The sequence below is a fragment of the Rhinatrema bivittatum genome, chromosome 6 (assembly GCF_901001135.1).
Source record: "Rhinatrema bivittatum chromosome 6, aRhiBiv1.1, whole genome shotgun sequence".
Taxonomy (NCBI): domain Eukaryota; kingdom Metazoa; phylum Chordata; class Amphibia; order Gymnophiona; family Rhinatrematidae; genus Rhinatrema; species Rhinatrema bivittatum.
The window spans coordinates 86058890-86078784 of NC_042620.1; the positions used below are offsets into that span (position 1 = coordinate 86058890).

The following is a 19895-nucleotide window of genomic DNA, read 5'->3' on the forward strand; positions in this document are numbered from 1 at the left end:
AACATCAGTACTAGAATGTTGGCTTTCTTTGAAAACAGTATTAAAAATAAAGTTACCATTTTAACTACATATAAACCACACAACATATAAACTAGTATCTAAAATAATAATATGATACAAATATATAGATACCTATATCTTTCGTTCTGTGAGCTGTAATAAATGTTCGAAGGTCCCTTCCACTCATGTTGGTTTAATCTGAAGGCAGAGGGAAAAAAAGATTAAATAGATGCTTGAAAACATTGTCCATAATGTTATGCTCTAGACACAGTTTGTTCAAATTTAGTATCATATACCTCTGTACCCAATTATATTTCTAGGCAGCAAAGAATATGCTTAGCTTAATTTTAAAGAATTCCATTCATGCCTAAGTAACCTCAGCAACAAATTTTTTCTACATTATAAAAACAAATTCCTTGATTTTAGGATGAGCCGAGCAGTGCAAATTCAATCTGTATAGTTATTACATCTCTTAGTGGACTCTTTTTAAACATTCTTAAACTTTCAAATTTGTTAGAATAAGATAAATGTTCTAACATTCTTATAATCTTGGTTGCTATTATTGAATCCTTTATGTTTTACAAATATTTTATGGTATTATGAAGACTAAAACTGTCCACATTACAACCGTAGTCTTATTAATGTCATGCTAGGGCAAAGAGTGCTCTGTCTGGTTGTGAGCCGGTATCTACTTGGTAGAGGTGTGCATTCATTTAAAATGAATGGGTTTCCTGAAACAAATGGGACCCCATTTGTTTCTTTTGTAGGTTCTCAAAATAGAGTGGGTACCATGATTGAAATGAATCCTATTTGTCCCATTGTTTCGTTCCCCATTCATTTTGATGGTCCACTGAAGTATATGGGCCATAGAAATCTATAGGGAACAAGTATAAAGTAAACTATAGCAACCAGCCCTTTCCTGTCAGTCATTTGTGACCTCGCTGCCTTGTCAGAATCTGGGCAGGACATGTTGGCAAAGAGACCACAGAGGGAACACATCAGAGTGAAGCATTTTTCTAATCTATCCTATCCCTGCTCAGTGGATCCAGTGACACTGACCCTATATTCTGAGTATGTATGAGAAAAAGCACTGCAGCCATTTCTTCTCTAGACCTAGTCTGAGAAGGATGCAGTATTGAACACTCACAGAATTCTCAGTTTTGATGTAAAAAAAAACCAAACCAAAAAACATTTTGGCCATTTTAGACTGCCAGTCAGCAGAGAAAGATAGGCAGTAGCACTTAGCAGATGTTCTTTCTCTCCTTTGGTTGAGGGGGAGGGTCTAGGTGGTAGTGGGACAGAGTTGGGAGAGTTGCAGTGGTCCTACTGATTTTGTCTCTGTCTGCCTGGGCAGTGGGCACTACACAGTACTGCAAAATGGAAGCACACCAGGCTGCCAGTGTTTTATGGAGCATGACAGCAATCTCATCACTACTGCACAGCATGACACAGCATTGTCTGTATGTGCAAGGTAATTCTACACACACATACATGCACACATTAGTGTGGTACAATCAGTGGGTGTACAGTCAGTTATGGTACCACTAATAAATAAAATAACATTTTAATATCCAAATCCACAGTGACAAATTCCATCGTCAAGGAAAAAGACAAAGGAGGGAAAGAAAATGGTGGCAAGGTTGGCAGCAATAACAAAAGAAATAGTCTTGCACCTTAATTGAAGCAGGATTTCTTCAAGCCTAGAATGGCAGATAGCAGCTCTACCCAGAAGAAATTGCAATATGGAGAGCATGTGCCACTATAGACTGCTGATCCTGTTTCTTTCCTTCTTGTTTTGGAATAGTAGTATCTTCATATCCAGTTTATTGATGGAGGAGATACAGCAAACTGAGAATGGTGATGAAAAGCAGGCAGCACAGGTAGGCAGCATGCGTGATGCCCCAGCATTGTTCCTCAGGGACCACCCTTTACCTCAAATTCAATGCCAGCATCCGCCCCAAGAATTTAGAGAAGGAATCATGGAAGACCCATGTTTTGCTTAGTGTATTCACTGTACAAATTACATCAGTTGAGGGAAGCAAGTGGAGCATCTCACAAACACTGGTATGCAGTATCATCTGCAGAAGCAGCACTCACTAGCATTGGAATCTAGGAAAGGTTGTAGTGCTTGTAGCAAGGGGACCCCTTCTTTCAGTCAGAAGAAAGTGGTTGAAAAGGGGAGTAGTATTCCCCAACCTGATCCTACGTCCTTGACCCTTTCCAGCAGTCAGGTGGCAGTCCAGAAGCCCTCTGCCATAAATCAGAAGAGACAACCCACTAGGGAGGAAATGGGGTGGTGCTCGTTAGCACTGTCCTGGGGTAAGAGGCAGGCAGCATCACAAGTTGAAATGAGAAGCATTGGGAAAATGATTGCCCTTGACCAGCCCCTGCAGATAGTGGAGAATGTGGCTTTGAAGAATCTTTTATAGGTGTTTGCCCTGAATTACAAAGTCCCCTCCAGGGCCATATTTAGTAGTAAGGTCATTCCCAACCTGTACAGTCAGTGCCTTCATCGCATCCAGGTGCTGCTGGCTAAGTCAGAGGGGACGAGTGTGCATTTCACCAGCAACATCTGGACCACCATGAACGCTATGCACTCTTATCTCACCCTGACAGCACACTGGTGGGACCTGGCTAAGGCAGGGACAGGCAGCAGCTCTAGCGGGAGACAAGCATCAGGGTGTAGGTGGGCTTTTCTGTACACCCAGTACCTCGCTGAATACTTTATCAGTCATAAGAGAGATGTTGGAAGGTTGGCAGCTAGACTAGAGAGCGAGGAGTTTAAATGCAGGTTTCTTTGTCATAAACAATGGAAGAAGTATAATAAAGGCAACAGATAATGGGGTTTCCAGGGCATCCACTGTTTTGCACACTCACTGCATCTGACACTGAAGAATGCCCTGGGGCTGGGATCCAAGAACCACAGCAATATATTCCTAAAGGAGCTGATAAAGAAATGTAGGAAAATAGTAGGGCACTTCCATAGAAGCATGAAAGCAGATAAGCTTTTTGAGAAAAGCAGGAAGAAATTGGATGCCTCACAAGCATCTCATTCAAGATGTTGGTACCCACTGGAATTTCACCTATATGTTCCTGCGGAGATTAACGGAGCAGCAGGCATTCCTTCCTGATCTGTCTTAGGAAATAGAGATAGGTGTGCAATGTTCCCTTGTGCATCATGATTGAGCAATCATGAGTCAGCTGGTAGAAATCCTGAAGCCCTTCAAGGATGCCACGGAGGATCTGAGTTCCAGAAGTGCCACTCTGGGCGGGATCACCACTATAGTAAATATTCTGGAGGGAAAGTTGGAAGGATTCCATCTGCAAAAGGGAATGAGAGTAGAGGTATTGCAGTTTCTGGACTCCTTGCAACAACAGGTAGAAGAGAGACTAAAACCTCTCACACACAACAATACATACATGCTTGCTATATTTTGTGATCCACGGTTGAAAAGGAGTCTCCTTGTCCAGTCCATTCTTCTCTCAACCATAAAATAGATTCTGGTTGAGAAAGTCTGTCAAGTGGAGTGGCAGAGGCTGAGTAGGGAATCAGCATTCAAAACAGTGGCCACTTCAGAGAGTAGTGCAAGCAGGAGCAGCACCCTGTTAGTTAGCACTTCCTACTCTACCTCACTATGCCAAAGCTATTTTATCTGCAAAGAACCATCTCTCCTGGTACAGGCCCTAGCTAAAACAGATGACAAGAAAGACCCTCTGTCCCACTCTAACAAAGGAAACAATCTGTCATAGAGTCCATCAAGGACATGGACACAGATACACTGGCATATTGGGCACACAAATCCACCAAAGTGGCTCAGCGTTATCTTTCCTGACCACTAACAAGCGTGCCCAATGAACAGGAGACATTATGAGCTTTCAACATTCAAGGCTTGTGCCACAGTTGATGGAAAAGCTGGTGTTTTTGAAAGTCAACTGCCTTTGCTTGAGTATCCAGATTTTCCATACAAATGGCAAGATGAATGAAAGCACTTTGAAGGCCTTGCTGCCACTCTGCCTACCTGCCATGCCCCATTTGTACCACTTTAGGGATTTTACTGCTACTGCTCTGCCTACCTGCTTGTCATATCCTGTACACCACTTTAGGAGATTTACTGTTAGTGCACTGCCTGCCTGCATGCCCCTTATACCACAACAGGGTCTTGCTGCTACTGCTCCACATGAATGCTATGCCTATTATGAACATGGGGATGTCGGTGCCTCCATGTTTGCTTTCAGTTTGTTGGTTATACTGAGGGTATTTGTTTTCCTCAGAAAAAAAAAATTGGAAAAATTACAAAAAAATACAAGTTTCCCCTCCCGCGTCACATGTTTTTACAGTTCTTCATTTTTGTTTATTAATCCCTCTATAATCCCAGCCTGGTTCTCCCATCCTATTTGTTGGTTAGACTGGGATGTTTTATCTCCAGTAAAAAATTGAAGAAAAAAAAAATACCAGCTAACTATCCCCCTCCACATGTTTTATGGTTCTTTGTTTTATTCTACTCCTCCACAGATCCAGCCTGGTTCTCTCATTCTGTTTGTTAGTTAGTTGTACTGAGGTGTTTTACCCACAAAAACTCTCAGTCAGAAGGAAAAAATAAACACAGAACACAAAAAATGCAGAACAGAGATCATTTCCATGTTCTGAATGTGGTAAAAGTTTCAGAAGGAAGAGAAAATGTTATGATCGTTGGTCGCAGACGGCTGCGACTGATGTAACTCACTTCATGTACTGCTCTACTCTCATCTCCAGGCCTACTCGCGGCTGAGGCTAGCCTCTACTGCTGCAGTCCTCTGGGTTCCCAGGACTTCTCATGGCGTCCGGGACACCGCCACCACCCACGCCAGCTCCGGGCCCTCCTAGGCACGTGCGTGCACCACCAGCATCTCCTTTGAAGACCCAAGGGCGGGAACCTCAGGGGCGTCCCCGGCTGATGATGTCACCAGGCCGGGATTCTTAAGCACCACTTTCACCCCTTGCTAGCTGACTTGGCAACGAGTTCCTTCGCTATGGATACCTGCTCCTGGCTTCTCGGACCCGTGGTTCCTGCATTGGTTCTACCTGCCTCTGGACTCTGCTCAGGTACCCGCTCCTCGGGGGCCCTGCTGCGCTCTTGGGTGAGACTGTCTCCTGGCTTCCCTGCTCCTCGGGCTAGCCCTGCGCGTCCCAATCTACCAGCCTCTCTGCTCCCTAGGGTCGCCCGTTGGAATCACCTTCTGCTTGGATTCTGGACCCACGCTTCCCCGCTCCTCGGGGCAGTGCCTACATTCTACAACAATGACGGTTCCTGTGCTTCCCCGCTCCTCAGGGCAGCGCTTCAGTTCTGTTTCACTGACTTTACTCAGCACCCCCACTCCTCGGGGTAGTGCTCTTGTTTCCCTGCCAGAGATTCCATCGTACGCAGCCCCGCTCCCCAGGGTTGCTTTCCTCACTACTGCAGAGATTCACCCGGGCTTCCCCGCGCTGCGGTTGGCCTTCATCACCATGCCAGAGCCTTTCTTGCTGCACAGCCCCGCCCCTTGGGTCACTCTGCTGCAGACCTCCAGAAGTTCCTGTCTCGTGCCACTCCGCTCCTCGGGGCCTGCCCAGTGCTTCTCTCTCTCGGGAGGTCCTGCTCTGGTACGTGCCTTTCCAGTTCAGCGAGGTATACTGTGGGTTCTCCCAGAACTGTGTCTCTCACCCCCGTTCCTCGGGGATTTCCCCACAGTACTCCCTGCTGTGAAGCAGGACGCTCCATTCCATTCTACACTACTGAATCTCTTAACACAGCTGACCTCGCCTCCCGACAGTGGGGACCTGTGGGGGCTCCTCCCCACAGGTGGTACCAACCCTCACTCATGCAAGACCAGAAAATCAAGACAATGGAAGAGCCTGTGTACAGCTAGAATGCATGGGAAAAGCCTACTTTAATAAGCAAACCTCACAAATTACAGGAAATCCACACTAAGAGAGGACTATTTTCATGTTTTTGCATTTGTGGACCCTTGGGCCAAGGCAGGGTTGATGAAATCTGCAGGGAGGAGCCCTGCAGGGCCTCCACCATTGATGGGTGGACCCGGGTGAAGCAGGGTTCCAGCCGGAGCTTTGTTTTACCAGCCCTTGTTCCCCTTGTATTCAGCCTTTGGATGCCGGGGCCGGCAGATCTTAGGTGGGGGCCTCTACTGAAGGAAGAGAGATTTGTCAAAGGGTAGCTGGATCAGCATAGACAGTGGTCAGGCATATCTGGTGGCAGGCAGCGGTCAAGCGTATCCAAGATCAGGCAGAAGTCAAACCAGGTACCCATCCAAAGGGAAGACGGAACGGATAGGCAGGGCAGGAAGGCAAGGAGAAGAACAGGTAGGCAATGAGGGAAAAGATGAAGAACTTAAGATTGAAGACAAGGATGCTGGAGACAGGGACCCTAGAACGAAGACAAAACACTGGAACATGTCCTACTTCCAGAGTAGGTGGACCTGTTGCTGAAGCATCTAAGCAAAGCCAGCAAGCCCTTTTAGAGACCACAACGCCAGATGTCATCCAGGGGCAAGTCGGGGCTTTTCTTGCTGCAGGCTCTTCAAATTGAGCAATGTCGGGTGTGTGTTCACCGAAGGGGAAGCAATGGGTGAGTACAGGAGCATCAGCTGCACGTCAGTGGTGTCCAGCCGCGTGGAATTGTTGGTGGCATCCCGCCTGCTGGAGTTCCTGGGCCAGACCATGACCTAAGGTGAGAGTGGCGGTCCATGGGAGCAACCTGTGCATTGCTGATTGTCACTAAGATTTAAATCGGAAAGCAAATTTGATAAGTAACCTTAAATATCACCCAGCAGCCAGATCAAGTTCAAGTAGAAAATGAAATAAAAGCTCATATCACAAAGGATAGTGAAGAGACATCATTCTTTTATATTAAATCTGACAAGTGGCAAGTGCTTCCACAGGAAGCAGACATCTCCAGTGCCACTCTGCCTTGCTACTATACTTTTTATCTTTCACCTAGGAGTCATTCTTCACTCAGCATCACTTGCTACTACCACTCTGTCTACCTGCCAGCATTTTATTTATTTATTTTTAATTTTTATATACCGAAATTCCTGTATAAGATACAAATCAATCCGGTTTACATAGAACTGCAAATTGCCCTGGTCTTACAAATCCGACCAGGGTTTATTACATGGAACTTTAACAATGAGTCTCTGAAGACTATACAACTAACAGAAACAATGAGTCTTCGTGAACTATACAGATAACGTGTTATAACAGTGAGTCAGAAAAAACAACTTGGTAATAAATCTGACCTTGGGGGTCATGTTGTTAATATGCCTACCTCAGCACAATACAGGAGCAAGAAACTGCACTTCAAATATTCAATACCAACATAGGGAAATGCAGATAGTTCAATAAGTCCCCACAACTTCGGAATAATTTCATGGAAGATATTCTTTTTATTTTTGTATCGGCAGCTCCATTGCTTAGAAAGGCACAGATTTTAAGCGGGGTCCTCCGACACGGACCGGTGTTTCGCCAAACCCGGCTGCGTCGGGAGGGACAGGCAATTTGAAACGGGGTTCATCAGCTACAATGTAAAAAGATATTTACAAAATAATATAAGGGACCAATAATGAAAGGATCCAATTGTATACAACATTCTTTTTAAAAATTTAAAGCACACATACCTTTTTGACGCTGTGCGTACATTTAAATCGCAAGGAGAGCGGGCACTGCAGGCAAAAATCAGCATTTAAAGGTACCAGAAAATGGCGCCAAAAATTTGGCCAATCGCGGCACACCAGCATTATATACAACCAATAAGAAAGCACAAGTGAGAAATACAGTAGAGACGGAATCTAACAACTTTCGCTAAGAAGTTACATGCAACCAATAAGAACACAATAAATGAAAAATGCAGTGGAGATGAAATTGAACAGGCTTTCACTAAGAATAAAGACAAAAGAATATTGAAGGAATTTTTAAAGAAAGGAACGCCATTCAATCTCACAGTTCAGTCCATGGGGAGCCAAGCTATTCAATTTAAAAATCCACTTTTGGTCCCGGTGAATCAAAATTTCAGAGAAATTCCTGCCTTGGGATGGTAAAGGCATCACATCAATAACAAAAAACCTTAACTCGCTCTCAACATGGCCTGACGTTATCCAATGAGGCACCAGAGGGGCCGTTTCCCGGCTATTTCTGATATTGGAGCGGTGTTCTATGATTCGAGTCCGGATCAGGCGGGAGGTTTTCCCCACATACATTTTGAGACAGGGACACATAATAACATATATGTCTCCTTTGGTCTGATATGTAGAGGTAAACCCCAATTTAAATTTGGCATGAGAAGTGGGATGTTCAAAGGTGGACATGGAGACTGAAAGGGGGCAAACCGAGAAGTGCCCACAGGGTGCATGGCCCGAAGGCCGTTCAGAATCAAACTGCAACCAGTCATTGAGGTGTGAGTAAACCAAAATATCTCTCAAATTTCAACCCCGGCAAAATGAAAAACGAATAGGGACATCAAAAATTCTGTAGGAGGATAATATTGGTCATTAATGTTTAATAATTGAAGTCATAGTATGTATATGTATATAAAAAAGGCTACGGTCTTAGCATCAATTGAAAAATTGAACTGGAGATGTTCGCTACAATTGTTTAGCCAGTCCAAAAATACGAAAAATTGCATGTCAGTCCCTGTCCATACCAAGATGATATCATCAATATATTTATACCAGGAAAAAATGAATGAAGCCCAAGAGGATGAATAGATATATTCATCTTCGAATTTACTAACATAAAGACATGCTAAGCTCGGTGCCATTGTGGCCCCCTTAGCTGTACTCTTAATTTGTTGGTAAATGATTGTTTGAAACTGAAAATAGTTTTTGGTCAAAGCAAGACGTGCGAGGGTTAACAGGAAAGAGGTTGGTATAAGAGTTGGTCCAGGGCGAGTATTCAATATTTCCTCAATTAAATTCAACGCCTCCTGTTGGGGTATATTGGAATAAAGTGAAACTATGTCAAGTGTTACTAAAAAATAATTAGAACCATGGGGTACAGACAAGTTATTCAAAATGATAATTTATTTTTATTTTTATTTTATTTATTTAGAGTTTTTATATACCGGCAATCATGAAAACATATCTTGCTGGTTTACATAGAATGGGGGTGCAATAAAATACATAGAACTTAAGAACAAAGAACTAGAACTGTGGTGACAGAAGGTACAGTTACATTTAACAAGGTGGCCAAACTTGGAGTAGGAAAAATAGAAAAGAGGATAGAAAATGGTTAAACAATATACAATTTAAATGTAGTATACAAAATAGATAAATGTTATAAACAAACGGCAAGGTGATTTAGGAGTTATTGGATTGTGTCATTGAGTTGTGTCCGGAAAGGCTTGCTTGAATAACCAAGTCTTAAGTTTTTTCCTAAAATTTGGGAGGCAAGGGCTCCTGTCTGAGGTCTGTAGGAATGGAATTCCACAGTAGAGGGCCAGCTGTGGAGGTGGCACGATCTCTTACGGTAATGTGTTTGGTCGTTTTCGCTGGGGGAACCAGGAGGGAACCTCTATATGCATCTCTGGTAGGTCTAGTGGAATTATGTACTTGGAGAGGGAATTGGAGATCGAGAGTGGTGAGTTGATGTATAGTTTTATAGGTGATAGTTAAGGCTTTATACATGATGCGGAAGTATACGGGTAACCAATGAAGCTCTTTCAGGATGGGTGAAATGTGGTCTCTTTTCCTTGCGCCTGTCAGAATACGGGCAGCTGAATTTTGAACCATCTGTAGTGGTTTGGAGTATGATGAAGGTAGACCTAGCAATAGGGAGTTGCAGTAGTCCAGTTTCGAAAATATGACTGCTTGGATGATCGTTCTGAAGTCTTGAGCGTGGAAAAGAGGTCTTATCCTTTTCAGGACCTGGAGTTTATAGAAACAGTCTTTGGTTGTTTTGTTGATGTGTGCTTTGAAGTTTAGCCGGTTATCTATTAACACTCCTAGGTCTCTAGTTTGTGTGGTAGGGAGATTGGTGGGAAGAGTACTGTTGTTGGTGTTGTTTTCAGGTGAGATAAGAAGGATCTCAGTCTTGGAGGAATTTAAGATGAGGTGTAGACTGTTGAGTAGTTGTTTGATTTTTTGGTGGCATGATTCCCAGTAGTCAAGAGTATTAGAGTATGTGTCTTTGATGGGGATGATGATTTGGATATCGTCTGCGTATAGAAAAAACTTTAGATTGAGGTCGGTGAGAAGTTGGCATAGAGGAAGAAGGTAAATATTGAATAGAGTCGGAGATAATGAAGAACCTTGTGGGACTCCTATGGTAGAGTCAAATCTTGAGGATTCCTTGTTTTGGAGTTTGACTTCGTAACCTCTATTGTTGAGAAAGGTTTTAAACCAGGAAAGGACGGTGCCTCTGATTCCTATGGATGACAACTGGTTTAGGAGGATAGCGTGGTTGACCGTGTCGAACGCTGCGGATAGGTCTAGCAAGATCAAAAGGAATGAGTTTCCTTTGTCGAGGCCCAGTAGGAGATGGTCTGTCAAAGAGATAAGGAGAGATTCTGTGCCTCGGTTTTTTCGGAATCCGTGTTGTGGGGCAAAGAAGAGATTATTGTCTTCGATGTAGTTTGACAGTTGAGAGTTGACTAGTTTTTCCATGATCTTGGCGATGAATGGGAGGTTAGCAATGGGTCGGAAGTTGTTGGGGTCCTTCGGGTCAAGGTTGGGTTTCTTTAGGAGTGGTGAGATTGAGGCCATTTTGAGATCATCTGGGAAGGATCCTTGGGCTAGAGAGCAGTTGATGATGTTTGTTAATGATGTGGCTATTGAGTCAGGAATAGATAGGAGTAGTTTGGTGGGGATGTGGTCAGCAGGATGAGACGAAGGTTTCATTCTTCTCAGGATGGTTTGTATCTCAGTGGAAGAGATGGGCTCAAAAGTGTTTAGGCTGGAGTTTATGTAAGTCGGGTGATTATATGTCGGGAGGGCATCAGCTGTATTGGAAGGCAGTTGAGTTAAAAGATTGTTGATTTTATTTTGGAAAAACTGGGCGAGTTCTTCAGCTTTGGATTGTGTCAAGTCGCTGGGGATTTCTCGTGGTATAGTTTGAGTGAGGCTGGATACATAAGCGAAGAGGGCTTTAGAATCAAAGACCAAGTTGTGAATCTTAGATGCAAAGTAATCTTTTTTTGATTTTGAAGTGAGGGCTTTGTATTGGTATAGCGTGGATTTGTATGATGAAATGGTGAAGTCACAAGGAGTTTTACGCCAAGTCGCTTCTTTCTTTCTTAAACTTTGTTTTAGTTTTCTGAGTTCATTGGTGAACCAAGGTTGTCTGTTGGAGGCATTGGTGTGAGATTTTTTTATAGTTGAAGGGCAGAGCTTGTTTGCTATATTTTCTGTTATATTATTCCAGGAGCGAATGGCAGTGTTCGGGTCGGTGAGATCTAATAGAGGGAGCTGTGACTCTAGCAAGTTGTTGAGATCATCTGGGGAGCATCGCCTCCTGTATTGGAATGAGGGTGAAGGGATATTAGGAGTGGTGGTTTCTTTCAAAGTGAAAGAGGTAGAGATAAGCATGTGGTCCGACCATGGTACTTTTTGGATCTTCAAATTTGATGTAGTCGTAATGCCTTTGTTGCTGAAGGTCAAGTCCAGTGTGTGACCCGCTTTGTGAGTGGGTTCGTTGACTAATTGTTGGAATCCCATTGCTGAAAGGGCTGTGAGGAGGGTTACGCAGCTATTAGATGGTGAAGGATTGTCTATGTGCAGATTGAAATCTCCTAAGATGATTGTTGGAGAATCCAGGTCGATGAGTGTGGTGGTGATTTCGAGGATTGGGGAGATGTCTGCTTCTAGGAGCCCTGGGGGGGGGCGTAGACAAGGAGGATTTGAAGATGTTGTGATGTGAAGAAACCGACTTCCAGTTTTGTGTTAGAAGTGAATGGGTGTTGGGTGAAATTAAGACTTTTTTTAGTAGCTAGAGGGATTCCACCTCCTCTTTTTTTCAGTCTCGGGAGTGAGAAGAAGTCGTAGGTCAGCGTAGGGAGTTGGTTTATTAAAGCTGTATCTGTGGGCTTAAGCCATGTTTCGGTTACAGCACAAATATCAGGCTTGGCGTCGGTGAGATAATCGTTGAAAATAAGGGATTTTTTTGTTAGGGATTGTGCATTGAAGAGTGAGAGTGAGAAGAGGGTGAGGCCTAAAAGCTGGGTGATTGGTGCAATCAGAATAGGGGTGAGTGATTTTAGGTTGTTGTGAATGGCTTGTCTGGTGGATGGTCTTTTAGGTAGGAGGCGGTGTTGCAACGTTGGTATTGGAAGAGCTGGAGACATAATGGATGGTTAACTGGCTGTCGCTGAGGTAAGATGTCGCTGAGGTTAAAATGGAAGGCCAATGGGGGGGAGGCTAGGATGAGAGGATAAATTGATTGGGAGGTTAGGGCTCTGGATGAACGCTGGTTAGCTGCTTGCTGGAAGAGTTCAGGAAGAGCGCAGGATGGTTGTTTGTAGGATGAGTGCAGAATGGTTGTTTGTAGGGTGAGCGCTGGATGGTTGTTTGGTGAGCGCTGGATGGTTGTTTGCAAGGTGAGCGCTGGATGGTTGTTTGGTGAGCGCTGGATTGTTTGGTGAGCGCTGGATTGTTTGGTGAGCGCTGGAAAGTTGTTTGGTGAGCGCTGGATTGTTGTTTGAGCGCTGGATTGTTGTTTGGTGAGCGCTGGAAGTTGTTGCAAGGTGAGCGCTGGATGGTTGTTTGGTGAGCGCTGGATGGTTGTTTGGTGAGCGCTGGAAAGTTGTTTGGTGAGCGCTGGAAAGTTGTTTGAGCGCTGGATTGTTGTTTGGTGAGCGCTGGATTGTTTGGTGAGCGCTGGAAGTTGTTGCAAGGTGAGCGCTGGATGGTTGTTTGGTGAGCGCTGGAAGTTGTTGCAAGGTGAGCGCTAGATGGTTGTTTGGTGAGCGCTGGAAGTTGTTGCAAGGTGAGCGCTGGATGGTTGTTTGGTGAGCGCTGGAAAGTTGTTTGGTGAGCGCTGGATTGTTGTTTGGTGAGCGCTGGAAAGTTGTTTGGTGAGCGCTGGATTGTTGTTTGAGCGCTGGATTGTTGTTTGGTGAGCGCTGGATGGTTGTTTGGTGAGCGCTGGAAAGTTGTTTGAGCGCTGGATTGTTGTTTGGTGAGCGCTGGATTGTTGTTTGGTGAGCGCTGGATTGTTGTTTGGTGAGCGCTGGAAGTTGTTGCAAGGTGAGCGCTGGATGGTTGTTTGGTGAGCGCTGGATGGTTGTTTGGTGAGCGCTGGAAGTTGTTGCAAGGTGAGCGCTGGATGGTTGTTTGGTGAGCGCTGGATTGTTGTTTGGTGAGCGCTGGATTGTTGTTTGGTGAGCGCTGGAAGTTGTTGCAAGGTGAGCGCTGGATGGTTGTTTGGTGAGCGCTGGAAGTTGTTGCAAGGTGAGCGCTGGATGGTTGTTTGGTGAGCGCTGGAAGTTGTTGCAAGGTGAGCGCTGGATGGTTGTTTGGTGAGCGCTGGATGGTTGTTTGGTGAGCGCTGGAAGTTGTTGCAAGGTGAGCGCTGGAAAGTTGTTTGGTGAGCGCTGGATGGTTGTTTGGTGAGCGCTGGAAGTTGTTGCAAGGTGAGCGCTGGATGGTTGTTTGGTGAGCGCTGGAAGTTGTTGCAAGGTGAGCGCTGGATGGTTGTTTGGTGAGCGCTGGATGGTTGTTTGGTGAGCGCTGGATGGTTGTTGCAAGGTGAGCGCTGGAAAGTTGTTTGGTGAGCGCTGGATGGTTGTTTGGTGAGCGCTGGAAGTTGTTGCAAGGTGAGCGCTGGAAAGTTGTTTGGTGAGCGCTGGATGGTTGTTGCAGGATGAGCGCTAGCAGGTAGAGTGCAGGGTGGGCATAGGGTGAGCACTAGTACGGTGCTGGTGGGGTACTGCTCGGGGCGAATCGAAGGGGCGAAACAAAGGGGCAGGCCCCTTTGTCGCGCTCCTTCGTGCGCGCGACGCCCGGCGCGCGACGCCAGGGAGGGTGGCGGTTTAAATACCCCGCCGGTCGGTCGCGCCTCTGACGTCACCGCCGCGACGTTTTCGTGGGCATTTCTTGTTTTGTGCTGGCGGTTCTGGGGCGTGGGCTCGCGGCTCGGGTCGAGGCCTGCAGGGCACGAGGTCTCCGGGTCCGGATGTTCGCTCGGGTCGGGGCCTGCAGGAAGCAAGGGCTCGTGGCCCAGGTCGAGGCCGAAAGAGAGCGGATGTTCGCGGCCTTGCAGGAAGGTGAGCTGCTGGAGGGCTGCTGGATAGAAGGGCCGGCGATCGGCGAGGGAGCCCGATCGGGGTGAGCGGAACAAGAGGCCTTACCCCGACGGGCTTCAGCGCCGATCGCGCAGGCCAAGTTCACCGCTGGACCCCGAAGGAAGCAAAAAGGAGTAAGTAGAGGAGAGCGGCAGTTTAAATACCCCGCCGGTCGGTCGCGCCTCTGACGTCACCGCCGCGACGTTTTCGTGGGCGTTTCTTGTTTTGTGCTGGCGGTTCTGGGGCGTGGGCTCGCGGCTCGGGTCGAGGCCTGCAGGGCACGAGGTCTCCGGGTCCGGATGTTCGCTCGGGTCGGGGCCTGCAGGAAGCAAGGGCTCGTGGCCCAGGTCGAGGCCGAAGAGAGCGGATGTTCGCGGCCTTGCAGGAAGGTGAGCTGCTGGAGGGCTGCTGGATAGAAGGGCCGGCGATCGGCGAGGGAGCCCGATCGGGGTGAGCGGAACAAGAGGCCTTACCCCGACGGGCTTCAGCGCCGATCGCGCAGGCCAAGTTCACCGCTGGACCCCGAAGGAAGCAAAAATAAAATGATTGGTGTCTCTGACAAAGGAACGGCTCTTGCATACTAGGGTGTTAGAAATATATCAACAAATTGTGATAATGGTTCCAAAACAGAACCAATGCCAGAGACAATTGGACGACCGGGCGGATTTACTAATGATTTGTGAATTTTGGGAAGAATATAAAATGTTGGGATAATCGTAAACTCAGTTTGTAAAAAAGAAGCTTCATGTGAAGTAATCTGATATAAAGCCAGAGCATCCTACACTTCATTTTTAATAACTTCCTGCAATTCAGATGTGGGATCAGTGGTAAGAGGTAAATAGAATCTAGTATCTGAGAGTTGGCGTATAACCTCATTAACATACATATCACGGTCCAATACCACGATGCCACCCCCCTTGTCGGCTGGTTTTATAATAATAGACTGATCCTCTGTTAAAGATTTTATTGCTTGTTGTTCCTCTGAGGTATTAAAATGTTTTACCATGGGTTTTTGAGGCAGCCGTTTGACTTCTACTTGAATAAGTTTCTCAAAGGCCAGTAGGAGCGGATCCACTGGTCCAGGGGGACACCATCTGGATTTTTTACAAATAACTGACACTTCAAAAGTAGCAGGAGTATCTGCGAAAAAATGCGAAACATTCGAAAGAATTTATACAAGTACACTTGCACGTCAAATGAATCATACGTTATGGTAGGAACAAATGAAAGTCCTTTTTCCAATACTGAGGTTTCTAAGCTAGAGAGATGACGAGTGGAGAGGTTAAAGACCAGTCCTATAGTTTCAGATGTCATTGCCAGGGGTTGTAAATTTGTTGTTGTCGCGTGTTGCGTGTCACTCTGGAAGAAAGCAGTACTTGTGGTTTCCCCCGGGACCTGGGATTTCGAGATGACTGTCCCTGCGGAGCCTGATCTAAAAAAGGTTGAGGCGGTTGAGGTGGAGGTACTGGCATTGTCTATGATTGTGGCTGAGATGCAAAGAAAGATGAGGGACATATATGTGAAGAGGTTTGATTTGGTCCCTTATTTTATTTTGTAAATATCTTTTTACGTTATAGCTGATGAACCCCGTTTCAATTTGCCTGTCCCTCCCAACGCAGCCAGGTTTGGCGAAACACGGGTCCGTGTTGGGGGACCCTGCTTAAAATCTGTGCCTTTCTAAGCAATGGAGTTGCCGATACAAAAATAAAACATATCTTTCATGAAATTATTCTGAAGTTGTGGGGACTTAGGGAAATGCAGATAGTTCAATAATATGCCTACCTGCCATGTCTATTTTGTATCAGCATGAGAATTTTGATGCCTCCATGTTTTCTGTTTGGTTGTCAGCTTAGTTCTCTCAACCTGCTTGTTTGGTTGTTTGTTATCCTGGGGTGTTTTGTCTCCAGAAAAGAAATGTGAGCTAACAAAAAAAATACATGTTTCTTTTCCCACCTCATCTCTTTTATGGTTGTATGTCTTCCTAACAAGACCCGATTAGGCCTTTGTGCTGTTTGTGATTCACCTCACTCCTTACCTTACATGTAGAATATCTGGAGTTGGAGATGCATACTAGTTCTCAAGGGTAAATACAGTCCTAGGACTTTGCTCCCGTACTGTGCCCATGCGAAAATAATACTAAAAAGACTCCGGATCAGAAATAATCTCAAACTTAGCAGTTCCTAGGAATGCTATATTTTTTGCCTGCAGAGGTATTTTCCAAATGCTACATGACAGTGACTCAACTAAACAGTTTTGGCATCATGTATTGGCACTTATAAAGCAAGGCTTACTAAAATACATTTCAGATCAGTTTTGCAAGCAATCATATTTTCTAAAACTGATTACTGCAATTCTCTGTTACTTGGGCTCCCAGCTATCTCCCTAAAACCTCTACAAATGCTCCAAAATGCTACTGCCAGGATTTTAACTAAAGCAAAAAAAAGGGACCACATAACTCCAATCTTAAAGAATCTCCATTGGCTCCCTATAAAATATAGAATCCTCTACAAAACCCTCTCATCCATCCATAAATCTATTTACAAATCCTCATATCTCGACCTCAGGATCCCATTGCAGCTACATTCATCCTCCCATCCATTGAGATCAGCGCAATAACACAGGTACTCGAGACCCGTCTACCGGTTACGCCCTCAGCTTCACTCCCCCTCCTTGAACAAATCAGACAACACAACTGTATGGCTTAACAAAATAAGGCCGCAGTTTATTTAACCTAACCCGAGCCGTCAATTAACATAATTCCAAAATAACTCCCCCCACTGCCACCTCCTCTGCCGCATACCATTCTTCACTTACCACCGCGGCCCAATGGTAAGCAGCTTGGAGCCCCCCCCCCCCCCCCCTTCACCTACCCCGCCACGTCGCCAGCGAGGGTAAGCTTGCGGCCTGAGCATCGGCCCCCCCCCCCTTGCTCTTTAGGCCTTCTCGTGCAGCAGCCCCAAACTGCACGAGCATTACCCCCCCCCCCCTCCAACATGTCCTTCGCAATTCCCCACAATACAATACTACAATATGGCTCGGGTTTCCGCCACTAAACAAGGCAAATGAAATGCCCTTGTTCCCCCACTGCGGCCAACTTACAACTGCTGCTTGAGACCTTCTTCCAAGGCATTGTTGAACAAGTCCATGCCAATCTCGGACAGGTGCACACCGTCCCCCAGGAAGTACCCGCCCAGGAGCTCCCACGACCAGGGATGGCGGATCCAGAACCCACCTTCACGCACCACACATTTACCAATCTGGCGGTTTAACTTCTTAACGCCATGGCGCCATATGGGCTCCCCCTGGTGCTTCAGCCGAATGATAATATCCGACCACCCCAATTTCGTGGTCGGCAAGTGGTTCATAAGGAACGCAAAATCCTTGCGGATGATTGTAATGAGCTCCCGACACGCGATCTTATCGATGTCATTGCCGCCCACATGAATGACGAGCAACCTCGGGGTCCCAAAAGCCCCTACCTTGCCTTGCAAGAAGTCCCGCAAGTCCCCCCATCGCAGACCACCCTTCCCCCACCATCGCACAATGCCCTCCTTCGGATCCATGTGCAGACGCTCCCCATACGGCCGCTTCCTTGCCCGACGTTGAGCTCGATGAACAAAAGAGTGGCCCACGATCCAAGCACAGTCTCTTTGCGGCACCGCCCCGACCATATCTGAAAAACAAAACGTACCCGTTACCATCAGCCCCTACACCCCCAAAGAGTCCCCCCCGATTGTGGAGTAGCGCCGCAGCCCCCCCACTAACGCCTGACATATCCCCGAAAAACGTCGGACCGCCAGCGACCCAATGTGCGAATCCTTTCCGCCGACCACCCCAAGTCGGCCGCAGTCGTGGCGGCACCGATCCGAAAGGAATGCGAAGTGTATCGCCCCACATCCCACCCCAATGAAGCCACCACCCGCCGCAGCACCGCTACGAACTGAAACCGCGTTAAAGGAGCGCCGTCCGCATGCACTAAGAAATGCCCCCCCTTGTGCGGCCGGATAGCAACGTAGGTCAACGCTGTCCGAACCGGACAAGCGATTTCGTTGTGCGCTCGGATTAGCGAAATCCACGCCCCCTTCCCCGTTTGGTCAGTTTTTGATTTCCGAAGCCGAATGGTCACGCAATGCTCGTAAACCTCCACGTTGCCCACCAACAGACCCTCGGCACCGACGTCACACTTCGACTTCGCCACAAGTTCACCAATGCGAAACGCACCGAAGAAAGCCCAGGTGAAGGCCAAACGAAACAACACTAACTCGAATGCTGAACTACACACGCGCGCCAAGCCTTCCGCGAGCCTGACCAATTCGAGAAAACGGATGGGCCAGCGCCCATCCCGCCTACGCCCTGCCCCCCTATGCCAACCCTCCAGCATCTTGCGCACCAAAAAACTCCCTAGCGGGCTACGGTACCCGGCCAACTTCTGGAAGAAAACAAAGCCGGCTAAGTGGCTCCTGACTGAAGCCAAGGAGCAACCCGCACCCTTTGCCCACAAAATGAACCGCACGATCGCGCCCACGCCGACGTCCCCCCCTGCCCACCCCAAGGAGAGCAGAAAACGAGCCACGTATCCTCTGCTTGATAGATATGCCTTCCATGTAGCTGGAGCCACGGAGCGCCTGATCAAGTCCCACTGTCCTTCGTGCCAAGGCTCCAAAGGTAATCGGGCACCCGATCTCCCCGACGATTGGCGTGCGGAGCCTCTGCGCGGAAGACGTCCCAATTAAAACGAGAAAGAGCGTCTGCAATGAGGTTCAAAGTCCCCGGAACATGTCGAGCCCTAACCGCAACGTTCCACTTGAGACACAGCATCACCATTTCCCGCAATAACGCCGAAACCTTCAAACATTTGGCCGCCAGCCTGTTGACTACCTGTACGACCCCCATGTTGTCGCACCACCACACCACACGTTTATTCGCGAACTCCTCTCCCCACAAAGTCAACGCCACGATGATGGGGAAGAGCTCTAAGAAGGTAATATTCCTAACAAGGCCGTCCTGGACCCATTGCACCGGCCAACGCTCAGCGCACCATTTGCCACAAAAATACACCCCCAGACCTGACGCCCCCACCGCGTCCGAATACAGCTCGAGATCTAGATTAGACACTTCGGCGTCCTGCATAAGGCAGACACCGTTAAAAGATTCCAAAAAGGTATCCCAAATGGCTAATTCCTCCCGCACAGCTTTCGTAACCCTAATAAAATGATGCCCTGCCCTGACCCCCGCCGTTTTGGCCGACAAGCGCCGAACGAACGCTCGTCCAATCGGTATGACCCGGCACGCGAAGTTAAGGGAACAGATTAAGGCCTGCAGCTGCTTCAAAGTGACTTTCACCGACCCTTTGACAACCGCGATCGACCCTTGAAGCTGCACCAGTTTGTCCCCCGGCAACCATGTCATCGCCACGGAGTCCAACTCTATGCCTAGGAACGTCAATAGAGTCGCAGGACCTTCTGTTTTGTCATGGGCGATCGGGACTCCCAAACGTTCGCCCGTTGAAAGGAAACCGTCGAGCTGTCGTTGACACGTAGTATCGTTCTGAGGCCCCACGAACAAAAAATCATCTAAATAATGCACGGAAGCAGCGCAGGCGGTATGCTCCTTAGCCGCCCAGTGCACAAACGTGCTAAAAGTTTCGAA

The 19895-nt window shown here is 47.0% G+C and overlaps 1 protein-coding gene across 1 annotated transcript in view; it reads right to left on the reverse strand.

Moving 5' to 3' along the window:
• CCDC148 (coiled-coil domain containing 148) overlaps positions 1–19895 on the reverse strand; it is a 460662-nt gene that overhangs the window by 409305 nt on the left and 31462 nt on the right. Inside the window, exon 2 of the mRNA XM_029605544.1 lies at positions 133–198. Coding sequence (XP_029461404.1) covers positions 133–187 — 55 coding nt within the window. The 5' untranslated portion in view covers positions 188–198. The remainder of the gene's footprint in view (positions 1–132; positions 199–19895) is intronic.